Source organism: Pelodiscus sinensis, chromosome 22 (genome assembly GCF_049634645.1).
Source record: "Pelodiscus sinensis isolate JC-2024 chromosome 22, ASM4963464v1, whole genome shotgun sequence".
In the NCBI taxonomy this organism is placed as follows: domain Eukaryota; kingdom Metazoa; phylum Chordata; order Testudines; family Trionychidae; genus Pelodiscus; species Pelodiscus sinensis.
This window is the reverse complement of record NC_134732.1, coordinates 19031509-19045362: the sequence shown is the minus strand read 5'-3', so window position 1 is coordinate 19045362 and position 13854 is coordinate 19031509. Positions and strand designations below refer to the sequence as shown.

Here is a 13854-nt window from a genome sequence, read left to right as displayed (position 1 = left end):
CCGAAGCTGCGTTTTCTCATGCTCTTTGCTCTAGAGTATCGTTGCTCAAGATAATTTCTTCCAGGGTTTCTCTCACAATCAACTGTGAAAAATCAGCCAAGCAGCCAGACAAAATGGCTCTTACCCTTCCACCCTTCTCTCCGTTGGCTCCTGGGAATCCTGGGAATCCGATTGAACCCTAGAGGGAAATAAAGGAGAGAAGAAGGTACAATGAGCTCAAATTGGCACTGGTCTGACCTACTATTTCAGAACGAGGGCTAGCTCTTCGGCTGGTGTAATCAGGTGTAGCCCCATCGACTACGATGGAGCTAAGTGGATTTATGCCAGATATGCATGTGCCTCTCGGCTTGCGCTATGCCCTGATCCAAATTCCTTTGCTGTTAATTGGAGATCTGCTTTCAACAGGGTTCAGATTGTGGCCTGTATGATCAGTAACTCGGTTTGCATTGGGATTAGACCATATGTCCCCTGATCCTTCCAGGTTAAAAGGCCTGTAGAGCAGCTACTATTGGAGACAGTGACAGATCCAAGTCACTTTTGAAAATATCACTAGGCATCTCTGTGTATCTTGAGATGCCTCCGTGCATACAAAAATCTGCCCCCCCTTGCCTACATTCCTTTTGCAAACAATGCTCAAGCATCTGGAAAATGTTACCCCTCCTCTCTTCTTTTCCAATGCAACTGTATAGAGAGTAGGTGCTGCTGTTGGTTTCCGAATGTGTGTTGCTAAAAAATGCACACAAAAACAAACAAACCCAAAACACCCCAACAAAACCAAAAACCCACAACAAACACAAAATGCAAATTAAAGAAACAGGAAACCATCTTTTGTGGTTAATTATGTCTCCAGTGTCAAGCAAGCCTGGTTTTTCAAGCAACGAACATGAATAATAAAATATGATTCTTAGGGAAACAATGTTAACAAAAACGCAAGTTCCCAAAGCCTCCGGGGCACGATAAAACCAGGCTGCAGCTTTTATTCTATGATGAGGAATTCTCAGTTTTAATTTTGAAAAGAACATTTGACGACAGCGCAAATGAAGGTGGGCGTGTAGAGGAGATTCAGCGGATGCCTGCAATTCTGCAAATGGTTCTTTTATTTTAATTTCAAGGCAACTTTGCCTTATTAGGTATTCTCTTTAATTAATTAGTTAACCGTAGTTCAGAGCTTTGAAGATGTATGGCATAATATGGGAGCTAAGTTATATTATTATGACTAACCTAAAAGTGCATGAGCAGTTTGTGGATTTCTACATATCAAAGGGTTCCTGCGGAGCCCTACAGAGCGATGGCCCACAGTCTTTTCATTTTCCAGTCCTGTTCCAAATGCTTCACCCCCTATATTAACAGAGACCAATGTAATATCCCAATCCATCATTCAAGCTACATGAACTATTTACATCAGGTGAGGACCTGTCCCTTTTTATTTTACGTTTGTAAATTTCTCCCACAATTCCAATAATTTGCAAGATGCTCCCCAATGTCCTCTACTTTCTGGGGAAGGCTGTGCATGAAGAGTTAAAAATATATGGCAAGACCTGCCTTTCCATTGCCTTGTACTTCATGTGGCCATTTAACCTGAGCAAAGGGATCTCGTTTGCACTCATTTGGTACCCCTTTCATTGACTACACAAGGTAATGGAGAATGAGGCCTGTACAGCTTGGGGCCTCTCATTTTACTCATGTGAACAGCCTCTAATGATTTCCTACTGGTTAAATACTTCGGATCAGTGGTTCTCAAGCAGGGGGATACATACCCCTGGCGATACACAAAGGTCTTCCAAGTGGCTGAATCAACTCATATAAATGTTTGCCTAGTTTTACAACAGGCTACATAAAAAGCACTAGCAAAATCAGTACAGGTTGAAACCTCTCTAGTCCGGCACTCTCTGGTCCGGCAGCCTCCGTGGTCCGGCATGATGTTAGTTACCTAGATAGCCACTTATTATGGGTCTGACCAAGTTTCCCATAATCCTACAAACTTTGTTTCCAGCCCCCAGTCCTGGCTCTCAGTGTTCTGTGTTGTTATTTAGCTCTAATTTACCCCTCAATGTCTTCTAAGAGCCCAGTAAGCAGTGGAAGTGTTGGTCATGCTTCTAGACAATATTGACCTCCCTTGATTCAGCAAATTCTCTGGTTCAGCACCAGTCAGGTGCTGGACTAGAGAGGTTCAACCTGTACAAACTAAAATATCATACAGATAATGACTTTTTTATATTTCTCTGTATATTACTGTAAGCCATCTGACTTAGTCCTGGGTCCCAGACCTATGTTCAGGCCTGTAAATAAATATCTACGGGTCCCCTTCAAACCCCGGGCCCTGAGTATAAAGTGGGCCAGGGAAACAAAGACCAACAAATAGCAGTTCCCCAGTTCGTAAGGCCAATGCCTGGGCTCAGGATGGGGCAGCAAAGCAAACACAGTCCCACAGTTAGTAAGGCCCTAGGCCCTGGTTCAGGGTGGGGAAGCAAAGTAAACGCAGTTCACAGATTACATAGGCCCCAGACCCTAGTGCAGTGGGCCACTGGCAAGAGAGAGGGGGAGACTGCCACCAGGTATGTGGGCTGATAGGTGAGACATGGCCTGTCCCTATTCCACCGCGTCCCAGCCCAGGGCCCTAGCAGTGGCATCCCTGGCTGCCTAGGGTCAGCAGGGATCTGGCCCGCAACACGCTGACACCCTACAGTATGATGAGGTCAGACTGACGAGGTCAGCCAGACTATTGTCGGCCCCCTCCGTCAGGGTAAAAAGGATTTCCTCCTTGGTGCGGGGACAGTCCTCAGCCTCTGCAAGGTCCTCAGAGCCCTCCTGGTTAGAGAGCTCAGGGCAGGTCTCCGCTTCCTCCGGCAGACCGGGAGCCACAACTTGGGAGAGATTCCCCGCTGGTTGAATCAGTGGTGCTGGACCGATTTCATACAGGCAGAGATCTTGCCTCGCAGGCGGATAGTGATATGAAAGCAGAGTTCTTTCCATTTCCCACAACTTCTCACTGATGATATCGGCCGCGTTTCTGGAGATGCGTTTAACAATAAAACTTTTAAAATTACCTTTGGACCTTGCCTTCCTGGATAACCTGGGAGCCCTGGAACGCCGAGTTTTCCCTGTAATGCAATTAAAACACAGAATTGAGGGCCTATTTTGTGACCGTTTCACTACACCATCTTCAATGGCAATCTTGATTGTATATGTAGATTCAATAAAGGTTTGCATCATGCATTATGCAAAAGGAAACACACCAAACTTAAAAGTAGGTCAGTCTTGAGAGGAGATCCTATGAATGCAGGGACACTGATGGTATTTAAGAGCAGTGGCACTGTCATCAAACCCTTTCTCCACTAGGAGAAGCCTGCAGTGTGGTTAGGAGATGATTCCTTTCACTCCCTCAAAGCAGTTCAGGAGATCGGGTTTTTTCTCCCGTGTGAAAAATATTTCAACAAAACCCCCCAAATTGATTTTACACAGAAAACTTGCCCTAATTCTTAATACTGTCAAGTCAGGGGGAACAATTACAATCAAAAACCTCAACATTCTCCTCTCAAACCATTTTTTCATAAAAAGTTTCGTTTGCAACAAAATCTCTCTTTTTTTTTTTTTTTTTGACAGAACCTTGTGACCAGCTCCACTCTTATGGTATGGAATTACCTCAGTGGGTACATCTACACAGCAACATTATTTCGAAATAACTTAGTTCGCGTCTATACAGCCGGCAGTTATTTCGAAATAATGTCGAAATACTGTCAAGCTGGAGGACTTCTTACTCTGACTCCTGTAACCCTCATCGTACAAGGAGTACGGAAAGTCGGAGGAAGAGGGCTCCCTTTCGAAATAAGTGCTGTGTACACGCTCCCAATTGCGAAATAAACACGCAATTGATGTAGCTCAGTTTGCGTAGCTTATTTCGAGTTAAGCCCTGCAATGTAGACGTACTCAGTGTGATCCTAGATATGAGACAAAGTGGGTTTTAATCCACAAAAGCGTATGCCCTGTTCTAAATCTGTTAGTCTCTAAAGAGCCACAGGACTCCTCATTGCTTTTAGAGATGCAGACTAACACAGCAACTCCCATGAGGATGCTCAGTGGTTTGAGCATTGGCCTGCTAAACCCAGGGTTGTGAGTTCAATGCCTGAGGGGACCATCTGGGGCAAATTTGTCAGGGATGGTACTTGGTCCTGCTGTGAGGGCAGGGGACTGGACTTGATGACCTCTCAAGGTCCCTTTCTGTTCCATGAAATAGGTCTATGTGAATATGCCTCTGGGGCAAGTGCTTCTGTGTACACCAGAGATATCAAACAGCCCCACACCCCAATGTCTTCAGACAAAACACAGATCATCCCCAAAACCCATTGTACTCCCTATATCTCTGAAAGAAGTCTCAATCTCCAGACTCCTCCATCATCAACCCTCCCTCTGTAGACCAGAGATTATCCTGGGGAAACAGGTTGGTGCAGCCCCCTGTAAAACAGGGCCGGTCCTGGCCTTTCTAGTTGGCTTTGACTGGGCACTGAACTCCTGTTTTAGCATGGTTACCTTTTCCCCAGAAGGGCCAAGAGGACCTGGATCTCCATTTGGACCTCCACGACCTTTAGGGCCTTCGGGCCCATCCTCACCCCGTGGGCCGGGAGGACCAATTTCACCCTGTTGATCAAAAAAGGAAGTGACGATGAAGATGGCAGCTCATGCAGTCTTGTGCGTCAGGGCAAATCCCCAGACGCTGGCTGTAATGTACACACAGCTATGGTCCGGTTCATCCTGGTGTCACTAAAACAACTCGTGAAGAAGTAAAATCTTTACTTGGTCACCGCTCCGACCTGACTGTTGTGCAGTAAATTACAGAGTGTTGTTAAACCAGACGTGCTTTCTTCACTCACATCGCCCGGCTATTATTTCCCATCACAGAAGTCTTTCCCTGCACTCCAATTATTCTCTCTAACTCCAGCTCCCCTCCACTGAAATAGCTTTCATTAACTCTGCCTTCTAAGAACCTTTATTTCCACTTCCTGATCACCAACCTCAGGGTTTCTATGCAGGCAGCCCCAGGGAGGTGTTGCAATTTAGGGCCAATCTGAAAAGAAGCTGCAGAAGACTGGCATGAAAGTCTCCGTCTGGAAATGGCTGCAAAAGTCAGGCTATGGAACTGGCTTGGCTATTAGAATGAGCACTTCTGATCACCATTGTCCTCCAACCACTAAACAGAGACGTCATTGTCCCCTGATACAGTTACAATCGAAGTTTTCACAGTGGAAACACGCAGTCGGATTATTTTGCTTGCGAGTAACTCAGATAATAGCTTCCTATTTGTCTGCAAAATTCTCAGGTAGCACTCATCTGCAAGCAGCATGGTATGTATCGGAATAAGCAAATAAGGGACCTTGCTCGCAAGCGGGAGGGACTGTGTGAGGTGAAAGTGGCTCATGCAGACCTTAAGCGTGGTCTGCTGCCAGGTGAATTTCATCCTCAAAAAGAAGGAAGGTGGGTCTGAAGGAGCTTTACGGCATTAACCCAGGGTGATGCTGAGATGATGCACAGAATGCGGCTCACGATGTGGCTCCGTGCTCATCATAAACACCAGGAGCGATGGAGGAGTTGCTTTGCATTTTCACAAGTCACCAAACGAAGCACGAGTTTTTCTTTTAAATACGTCACAAAGTTCTGTTGCCTGTCTCACTCAGGGCTGGCTTTAGGACCGGGCAAACTGGGCCCATGTCCTGGGCACCCTCCGGTGAAGGGCAACTGGGCATGGGTGCTGCTGGGTGAAGCAGGTAGAGGATACTAGGCAGGATATGCTGGAAGTGCAGGGCTGGGGTTGGGGGCACAAGGGGAAGGAAAGTGCAAAGGGTTGGGATGAAGGGGGCATTGTGAAGAGGGTTGGAGGAAAAGGCAGCACAATGGTAGAGAGCACAGGATGGGGGTGCAGGGGTTGGGGAGCCCCTGGGTGCAGGGGAAATGGGTGGTGTTATGCCCACAAGGACCAGGGGCACCAAAATTCGCCCAGGGCACCATTTTCCCTCCAGCAGGCCCTGATCTCACTCCCGTGTGCGTTCTCACCCAGTGCCTAAAACCTATTGAGGAAACACGAAGCTAAGATGTGCAGTATTGTTCCGAAGGGCATGGCAAGAATGGCTCCGTCCAGACACCGGCTGTGGCACGGTGAGGGTGGCACGCGAACAGAATGATTTCCTCGCTGGCAGATTCCTGCATAAGGGCGCGAAGCAGCTGCTGCCTGAATCTTTGCGTTGGTTTGGGCTGCTGATCCTAAACGCTTTTGATGCCAGGCAATGTGCCCTGCTGCTAAAGATACGTGCCTAATATGAAACTAGGCCCCGGGTGGTTTTCATTGCCCCGTTCTGACTTCCACTGGAATGAATGCCTGGTGACTTCAGCCTTTGTTCCAACGCTATGGAATCAAAACCAGCTTAGCAAAGCACTGAGATGTAACATAAGTGTGTGGGGAGGGGGGGAGAGGAGAGAGACTGGATATAACTATCTGATCCGGCAGGATTCTCAGGCATTGGGGCTGCCAGCTTGGGCTCTATGTTACTACTAACTTTAATTTTACTTCTGAGATGGGAATCAAGAATTTAGAATGTTATAGCCCCCTTGATTCCAGCAAGTCTGAGGCACCAGGGATCCCTGTCCAGCCGCTGACTGTAGAGGGTGTAACAGTCTCATCTCGAGCCAAGCCAACTTTCTGCTCTTCGCTGAGCGGATCTCACGAAGGGACGCAGGAGGAAAGGTTACGAAGATGCTGCAAGCAGTTTGCTGCCTGCAGGACACCCCTTCTCAGGACACCGGTGACGTATTCCACCCTGGGGCAGAATCTCTATATCCCGGGTACTTAACAGGAAAACACCAACAAGAAAAACCTCCTCGCTCTCATTTTCAGCTGCAATAAAACGGCCGCTGGGTTCCATCCCCAGAGAGGCCTGTATTTCATGGCTGCACAACCGTCCAGTCACTTAGTGTTCATGAAGGGCTTCCAAAGCCCTGCCTCCTATTACTATGCTGAGCGCTTCTCTTCATTATGCTGAATGCTCATCTCTCTCAAGAACCATCCTCACTACCGGAGGCTGATTTCAGCCAGAGCCAGCGTGGAAGCCCCCATTCCAAATCTACCCACTTTCTCCTGGAGGAAGATTCATCCGGCACACCAGAGCAGCAAGTACTCACCCGGTCTCCCTTGATGCCCATGTCACCTTTGAAGCCAGGGAAGCCATCTTCACCCTGTTCGAGAGGCAGAGAAAACACAGATGATTGTCCTGACACAAGCCCAATATGCAAAGTGCTAAGCTGGGTTCTGAGCGAGGGAAATAATTGATTTTACCCCCTTCCCCCCCCCCCCAATTCACCAGCTGGAGCAGAGCTGTCAATTTGTGAATCCTTCCACAGCTTTCTATCACTCTTCCAGTGCTGGAAACACCCCTTCCCTCACCCACCATGTCACCGCGTCTCACTTCCCTCCATGGCAGCATGAAGGCAGCCTTGGTGAAACTCTGAACCGGGGGGCACAATGCTCGTGTATTTCCATTGAATCAGAGCATCGCCAGAACTGTGGGAGGGCAAGATGGGCTCACTAGTCCTCACGCCCACTGTATACACCTGTGCCCGGCTAGAGGGCTCCAGAGGTCTTCAGTGCACTCAATCGAAAATGTAAGAAAGATCCACGGTGAGGACAACATGTCCAGATAACACAGCCAAGCTGTAAGTGCTCAGGTTACTACCTCCGGGAGCAATCATATCAACAGACAACTGTAATCCCACTGGAATTACAAAGGCATGTTCTCCAACAAACCACACTTTGGCTCCCAGTAGAGATCAATACTGGCAAGAAAGTATTTTAAAGAATAACGGTTTATTTTACACCATCCTGCCAAGAAATCTCAAGGACAGCCGTAATATTTCTTCCAGCCAAGAAGGTTTAACTGCAGAACTCAAATCGATACTGTATCAACTCCTAGAGCAACACCAGGACCGACAAAAACACAGACACGGTAACCAAAAAATAACTCCGGGTTGTGGAAGGTCCCCTGTGGCTACCGCCTTGCCTCTAATTGCTAGCCCTGCTGCTGCTGCTGGACTATCAGATATGAGAAAAGAAAGTGGGGATATTTAGGACTGGAACAGCACAGCGATTCTGCATTTCCTGATATTGCTTTGGGAGACCACAGATATATCCCTGAAATAGAATCCACATTTTTTCTACGTACATTCTACTTTGTCAATTTCCTTCATTCCACAGATTGTACAAGCTGCTCCAATGACTGATCTAGGCAGTGTATTCCACACACTGTCTTCCCTGGGCTGGATTCTGATCTCTGTTCCCCAGACAGAAGTCACAACGAATTCCATTTACACCAGTGGAATTTCCGCTGGCTAACAACAAAACCAGAAGTCCGCTCCTGGGCAAAGGCTATAAGATGAGAGCTTGGGCAGCTGCCCAGGAGAAATTCAGGTGCCGCCCAGCTGACTGGCAGAGTGCCCACAGCTGGCAACATGTGTTTCTATTAGTGGTGCACATCTGCACATGGCTCAGTGCACATAACATTTATTCCACACATGGATGGAAAACATTAGAGGGAACATTGGATCCAACCCTGGCAATGCAGGTCTGCAAAACTGCACACACAGGCATGGGGGTAACTTACCTTTTCACCTTTAGTGCCCTTTAGGCCACGAACACCGTCTGCTCCCTTGGGGAGGGGGGAAAAACAGAAGCACATTAGAATGTTACACCTGCAAAGGCAAAGTATGCATATAGCCAGAGCTGGGGGAATCATTCACGACAGTGAATTTTGCCTCATTCGATCAGCAAATTGCCCTTATGCAGATTGTGATTGTCCTAAATGTGTTGGTGGTTTAAACTTATTTGCTGAATGATTTTCAGCCTGCAGCTCATTTGTAAATCCTTGCTACTCAACACTGGAGTGGATTGGATTGCACAGATGGGACACGTGCTATGTCTCCATTCCTAAATCGGATGAGTGTAAGTGTTGGAATCAAGTTTCCGGGGAGAACATTCATGATGGGAAGCTTAATGTCTGAAAAGATTTCCCAAAATAATCACTTCAAAATAGGCACTTTTCACCAAAATCAAGATATTCGCTAAGCTCAAACGGGTTACAGACACTGCTGAAGTAAATTCATTTGAAATATGCTGAACATGCATTAACAACTTCTTCCTTTATGACGCTGTAGCATTCACCCAAAAAGTCTGCAGATTTCCTGATCCTTTTTTGGGGGGGTGACATTCACCTCCATTGTGCATTAACGGTAGGGGTGAATTTCACCCAAAGGAATCTCTACACTGCAGCTGGATATGTGCTTAGGAACAGGGGTAGACACACATTAGTTCCGCTCAACCTAGTGCACTAAAATTAGTGGGATTAGTACAGGCAGGAGCTTGGGCTAATTGCCTGCATGCAGACCTTCCCAGCATACTCGGGTGGCTAGCCTAGGCCACCTTGAAGCCCTGAACTCTACTATTATTAGCCTATTCACACATCTGTCTACCCACACTGGAAAGCGTGGTCTCCTCCGCATCCTCCAATAGGTCTGGACAGACATCACCCCACCACAGTCAAATGAAAACGTTCGGCACCATTTTAAAACCACCTCTTCACCTGTATCTAGATCAGCGCTCTTCTCCTTCATGCTTGACATTCGTGCCGTTTATTATGGCCATGATTTCGGAGAAAGGCATGATGAGGAGCGAACACTGGCTGGCTGGCTGGCTCTCCACGAAGACTCAGTTTGCCAAGTGCCCTCTTGTGGCAGAAACACATTATGCTCCCTGTCTAATAAACTCAGCACAGCCGTCCTCCCTCCACCGCCCAGCCGGCTTAGAAACCAGGATAAATCTTTAGCACAGCTAGGATCTAAAGCAGCATAATGGGCATAACCTATGATTGTCTCAGTGTGAAATGACATTGAATGGACACTCGGAAGCTCTCTGCTACTTAATCAGCTCCCAATAACTGAGACCCTTGGCACTAAATGGACAGCACAAAGAAGGTGTAATTTTCCCAAAGATATTACTAGTCTCAGGATTCAAGAGACACTGTCAAGTATTATCTAGCACGACTCTCCTTTCCCTGCAGTTGACTTGTCTCCTTGTTTTCTATTATCCTGTACTCAGTACCTAAGCCATTAAGTCTAATCGAAAAGCTGCTGACACCAAGATCCATGACTCAGAGTCGGGAAAGTATGTGGGGGGGGACATTAGAGATTGGAAATGAAAACATGCAGCAAATATAAAGTTAAAACCAGAAGGTGAAACCATGAAGCCTTGGAGTGCCTGCCTATTATTAATGCATCACCGCCGTTACCAATTACATTAATGCAGGTCCACAACCCCATTTTCTGAACCAGTGGTCCTGTACTGAATAAGTAGAGGTAAGGGGAACAGAACTATAGAATGAGATGACTGATTGTCTGGGAGAGGGGCTACAATCTAGGAAGAATGCCTAGGAAAACTGGAGAACAGAGTGCTGTCATGCTGGACCGGAGCTGTGGACTGGCTGCCCATGCCAATTCATCTGATGAAGTGGGTTTTACCCACGAAAGTTTGTGCCCTAATAAAACTGTTCGTCTGTAAGGTGCCACTGGACTCCCCATTATTTTTGCAGATACAGACTAACACCGCATCCCCCCTGAGACTGCATCATGTGCCCAACAGTGGCTGGTACCAACTGGTTCACAAGCAGATGAAGGAAACCCTGAAATAGGCAGTTAAGGAATAACCTGCGCCTGGGGAAATTTTATTTTCCTAACCTCTATCACTTAGGGCATATTGACACTATGTGGAAGATCGACACTGCCATAGTCGATCTTCCGGAGTTCGATTTAGCTGGTCTAGTAAAGACATGCTAAATTGAACTCAGAGGGCACCTCTGTTGGCACCATTACTCCTGCTTCTCACACGGAGTGAGGGAAGCCGACGGGGTGTTTGCTCCCATCAGCCTCCCACTCTGTGGACGGTGTGGAAACGCATGTAAGATATGTCAACTCCTGCTACGTAATTTATGTAGCTGGAGCTACTTATCTTGCTTCGACCTTCTGCTTTAGTGAAGACCAAGCCTTTGAGAAGTTAGTTTCTGTCTTGAAGTAGCGGTGAGGAGTCCTGTGGCACCTTAGAGACTAACTGAAGTGTAGGAGCATAAGCTTTCGTGGGCAAAGACCCATTTCGTCAGATGCATGTGGTCTTTGCCCATGAAAGCTTATGCTCTTACACTTCAGTTAGTCTCTAAGGGTATGTCTACACTATCCCCCTAGTTCGAACTAGGGGGGGTAATGTAGTCATATGGAGTTTCAAATGAAGCCCGGGATTTGAATTTCCCGGGCTTCATTTGCATGTTGCCGGGCACCGCCATATTTAAATGTCCGCTAGTTCGGACTCCGTGCCCCGCGGCTACACGCTGCACGAACTAGGTAGTTCGGATTAGGCTTCCTATTCGAACTAGCTGTACGCCTCGTGGAACATACCAAAGGGTATGTCTACACTACCACCCTAGTTCGAACTAGGGTGGTAATGTAGTCAACCGGAGTTGCAAATGAAGTTTGGCACGGAGTCCAAACTAGCGGACATTTAAAAATGGCGGCGCCCGACAACATGCAAATGAAGCCCGAGAAATTCAAATCCTGGGCTTCATTTGCAACTCCGGTTGACTACATTACCACCCTAGTTCGAACTAGGGTGGTAGTGTAGACATACCCTAAGGTGCCACAGGATTCCTTGCCGCTTTTGCAGATTCAGGCTAACACGGCTACCCCTCTGATACTGTCTTGAAGTAGGATTTCTACCCATGCCAACTTTTTGGATTTATTTATGCATGGATATTTGAATCAATCCACGCTAGGGCACTGAAGAGAATGAAAAGGGAAAGAATGAGTAGTGAGTCCAAAGAATATGCATCTCAGGAACATGATGTATTATTGCTAACTACCTGCTTGACTGTGGCAACTAAAAGCCCTGGTTATGAACCAGGGTCCCATTGTGCTAGGTACGCTACAGAAAACAAAAGAGATGGTGAAAACACAAAAGAGCTTCCAATCCCAGTGTCTCATTGAGGGGGTTTCAAGCACATCCTTTACTTGTCCCTCCTACACACACATGCCTGTGGTAAGCATGGGATCCTGCGCACTACATACAGGGCACCACAGAGCCCAGCATGAACCAAGAATGTAGCCTGTGCCGTTTTTTGGTTTGTATGACAACCTCATTGTAGAGCTCCGCTGTGGCTGCGCACACCCTTCCCCCTTTCCTTTTGCTGTCCTGCACATGCATCCGAGGTTGGAATTTTTCCCTTCATTTGTAATAGATTATTTAAGTACATACCAGATTAGTTTAGGTGTGCGTGGTCATGGCATGGGGCAAAAGCATAAAATGTTACAAGTTGACCCTCTGTAGGCCGGCGCTCTCTTCGTCGGCAACATCTGTGCTCTGGCATGATTTTAGTTGGCCAGATGTTCACTTATCATGCGTGTGGCCAAGTTTCCCACAGTCCCATAAAGTTTGTTTCCAGCCACCAGTCCTGGCTCTCAGTGTTCTGTGCTGTTATTTAGCTCTAATTGGCCCCCTAAGAGTCCAGTAAGCAGTGGAAGTATAGGTCATGTTGATACACAATATTGGCCTCCCATGATTAGGCAAATTCTCTTGACCCTCCAGTCGGGTCCCAAGGTGCTGGACTAGAGAGATTCAACCTGTGTAGCAGTGTGTACAGGAAATTTACACAGTGACTGCATGCATTACACCTAGGTCTAGCCGGTCCAACTGCTTCACACATCCCTGTCTGGCTGCTCACGCATGATAGCCTAAGGACATAGGAGGAGATGCTCCGGACCATAATGAAGTCTGAAAGCCTGCCCATACACAGCTGTAAATCATTGCTGTGATTTCACCTTTGGTCCAGCATACTCACTGAGCTGCAGGGGATTGATCATGCTGTGTGTGTCTGTCGAGAGACTGGAGAGTATCAATATAGTAAGACAGTCAATACTAATGGATTTTGAGATCTCATTCTCAGTTGGCTGCTGTGGTTTCTTGCGGCTTGGAGACTGCATGATCTACTCTGAGTTCTGAGAACTTTGTGAGACAAATTCTACCCTTGAGAGCACAGGGCTCACCCGGAAAGGGGAAAGCCGGATACCAGGGACTGGCTGGAAGGGCAAGGCGGAACGTTTAAGGACTGAAGGGCAGGAAGGTGCCTTAAATCTGTGTCCCTTAGTGCTTGCTGCTGATAGCAGGGGAGGGTGTTAAAGATTCCAGAGGGGTAGCAGTGGTAACTCCATGTGGTCCTCACATTACAATAGGTACTTTCCTCTTCCGGTCCCCTCACCTCCTCATCACTGTTGGGGATGAGCCACATCCACATAGCACTGATGTCACACTTGCATCTCTGTACCCATTCCTTTTTTTTCTTTTATTTTCTCTGCATCTGAGGAAGTGAGTTGTATCTCATGACAGCTCATGCCCTAATGCGCTAAAAAATGTGTTAGTCTTTAAAGTGCCTCTGGACTCCTTGTGGTTTTTGGTGTTAAAGGTGTGACCATCACCTGAGACTGGCCAACCAACTCCCTTTGCCTATCATTCAAAGCACTGAATGATAGGCAAGCCCTTTCCTATTTCCTGCCTTGCTTAGGTAAAGCGTCAGAAGCTTCTGGCACACGGATTTTCCCTCAGGAAAAGCAGGCTGGGATTCCACCACAGGGAACACACATCTCACAGGTGTACTGTGCAATGGAACGCTCATATCCACAACAAGAGTTCCTTAATCGTGATTTTAATTTTGCCACAGATATATTTAATGTCCTCCCCCAGCCCACCCTGCATGCAAAAAAACACAACTGAATTCAAGTGCA

The 13854-nt window shown here is 47.1% G+C and overlaps 1 protein-coding gene across 2 annotated transcripts in view; it reads right to left on the bottom strand.

The window, feature by feature from the left end:
* Positions 1–13854, bottom strand: part of COL5A1 (collagen type V alpha 1 chain) — a 319312-nt gene that overhangs the window by 80296 nt on the left and 225162 nt on the right. For both annotated transcript variants that reach the window (XM_075905279.1, XM_075905278.1), the window contains exons 28-32: positions 8643–8687; positions 7168–7221; positions 4528–4635; positions 3048–3101; positions 125–178 (exon numbers count right to left, since the gene is read on the bottom strand). In XM_075905279.1, coding sequence (XP_075761394.1) covers positions 125–178; positions 3048–3101; positions 4528–4635; positions 7168–7221; positions 8643–8687 — 315 coding nt within the window. The remainder of the gene's footprint in view (positions 1–124; positions 179–3047; positions 3102–4527; positions 4636–7167; positions 7222–8642; positions 8688–13854) is intronic.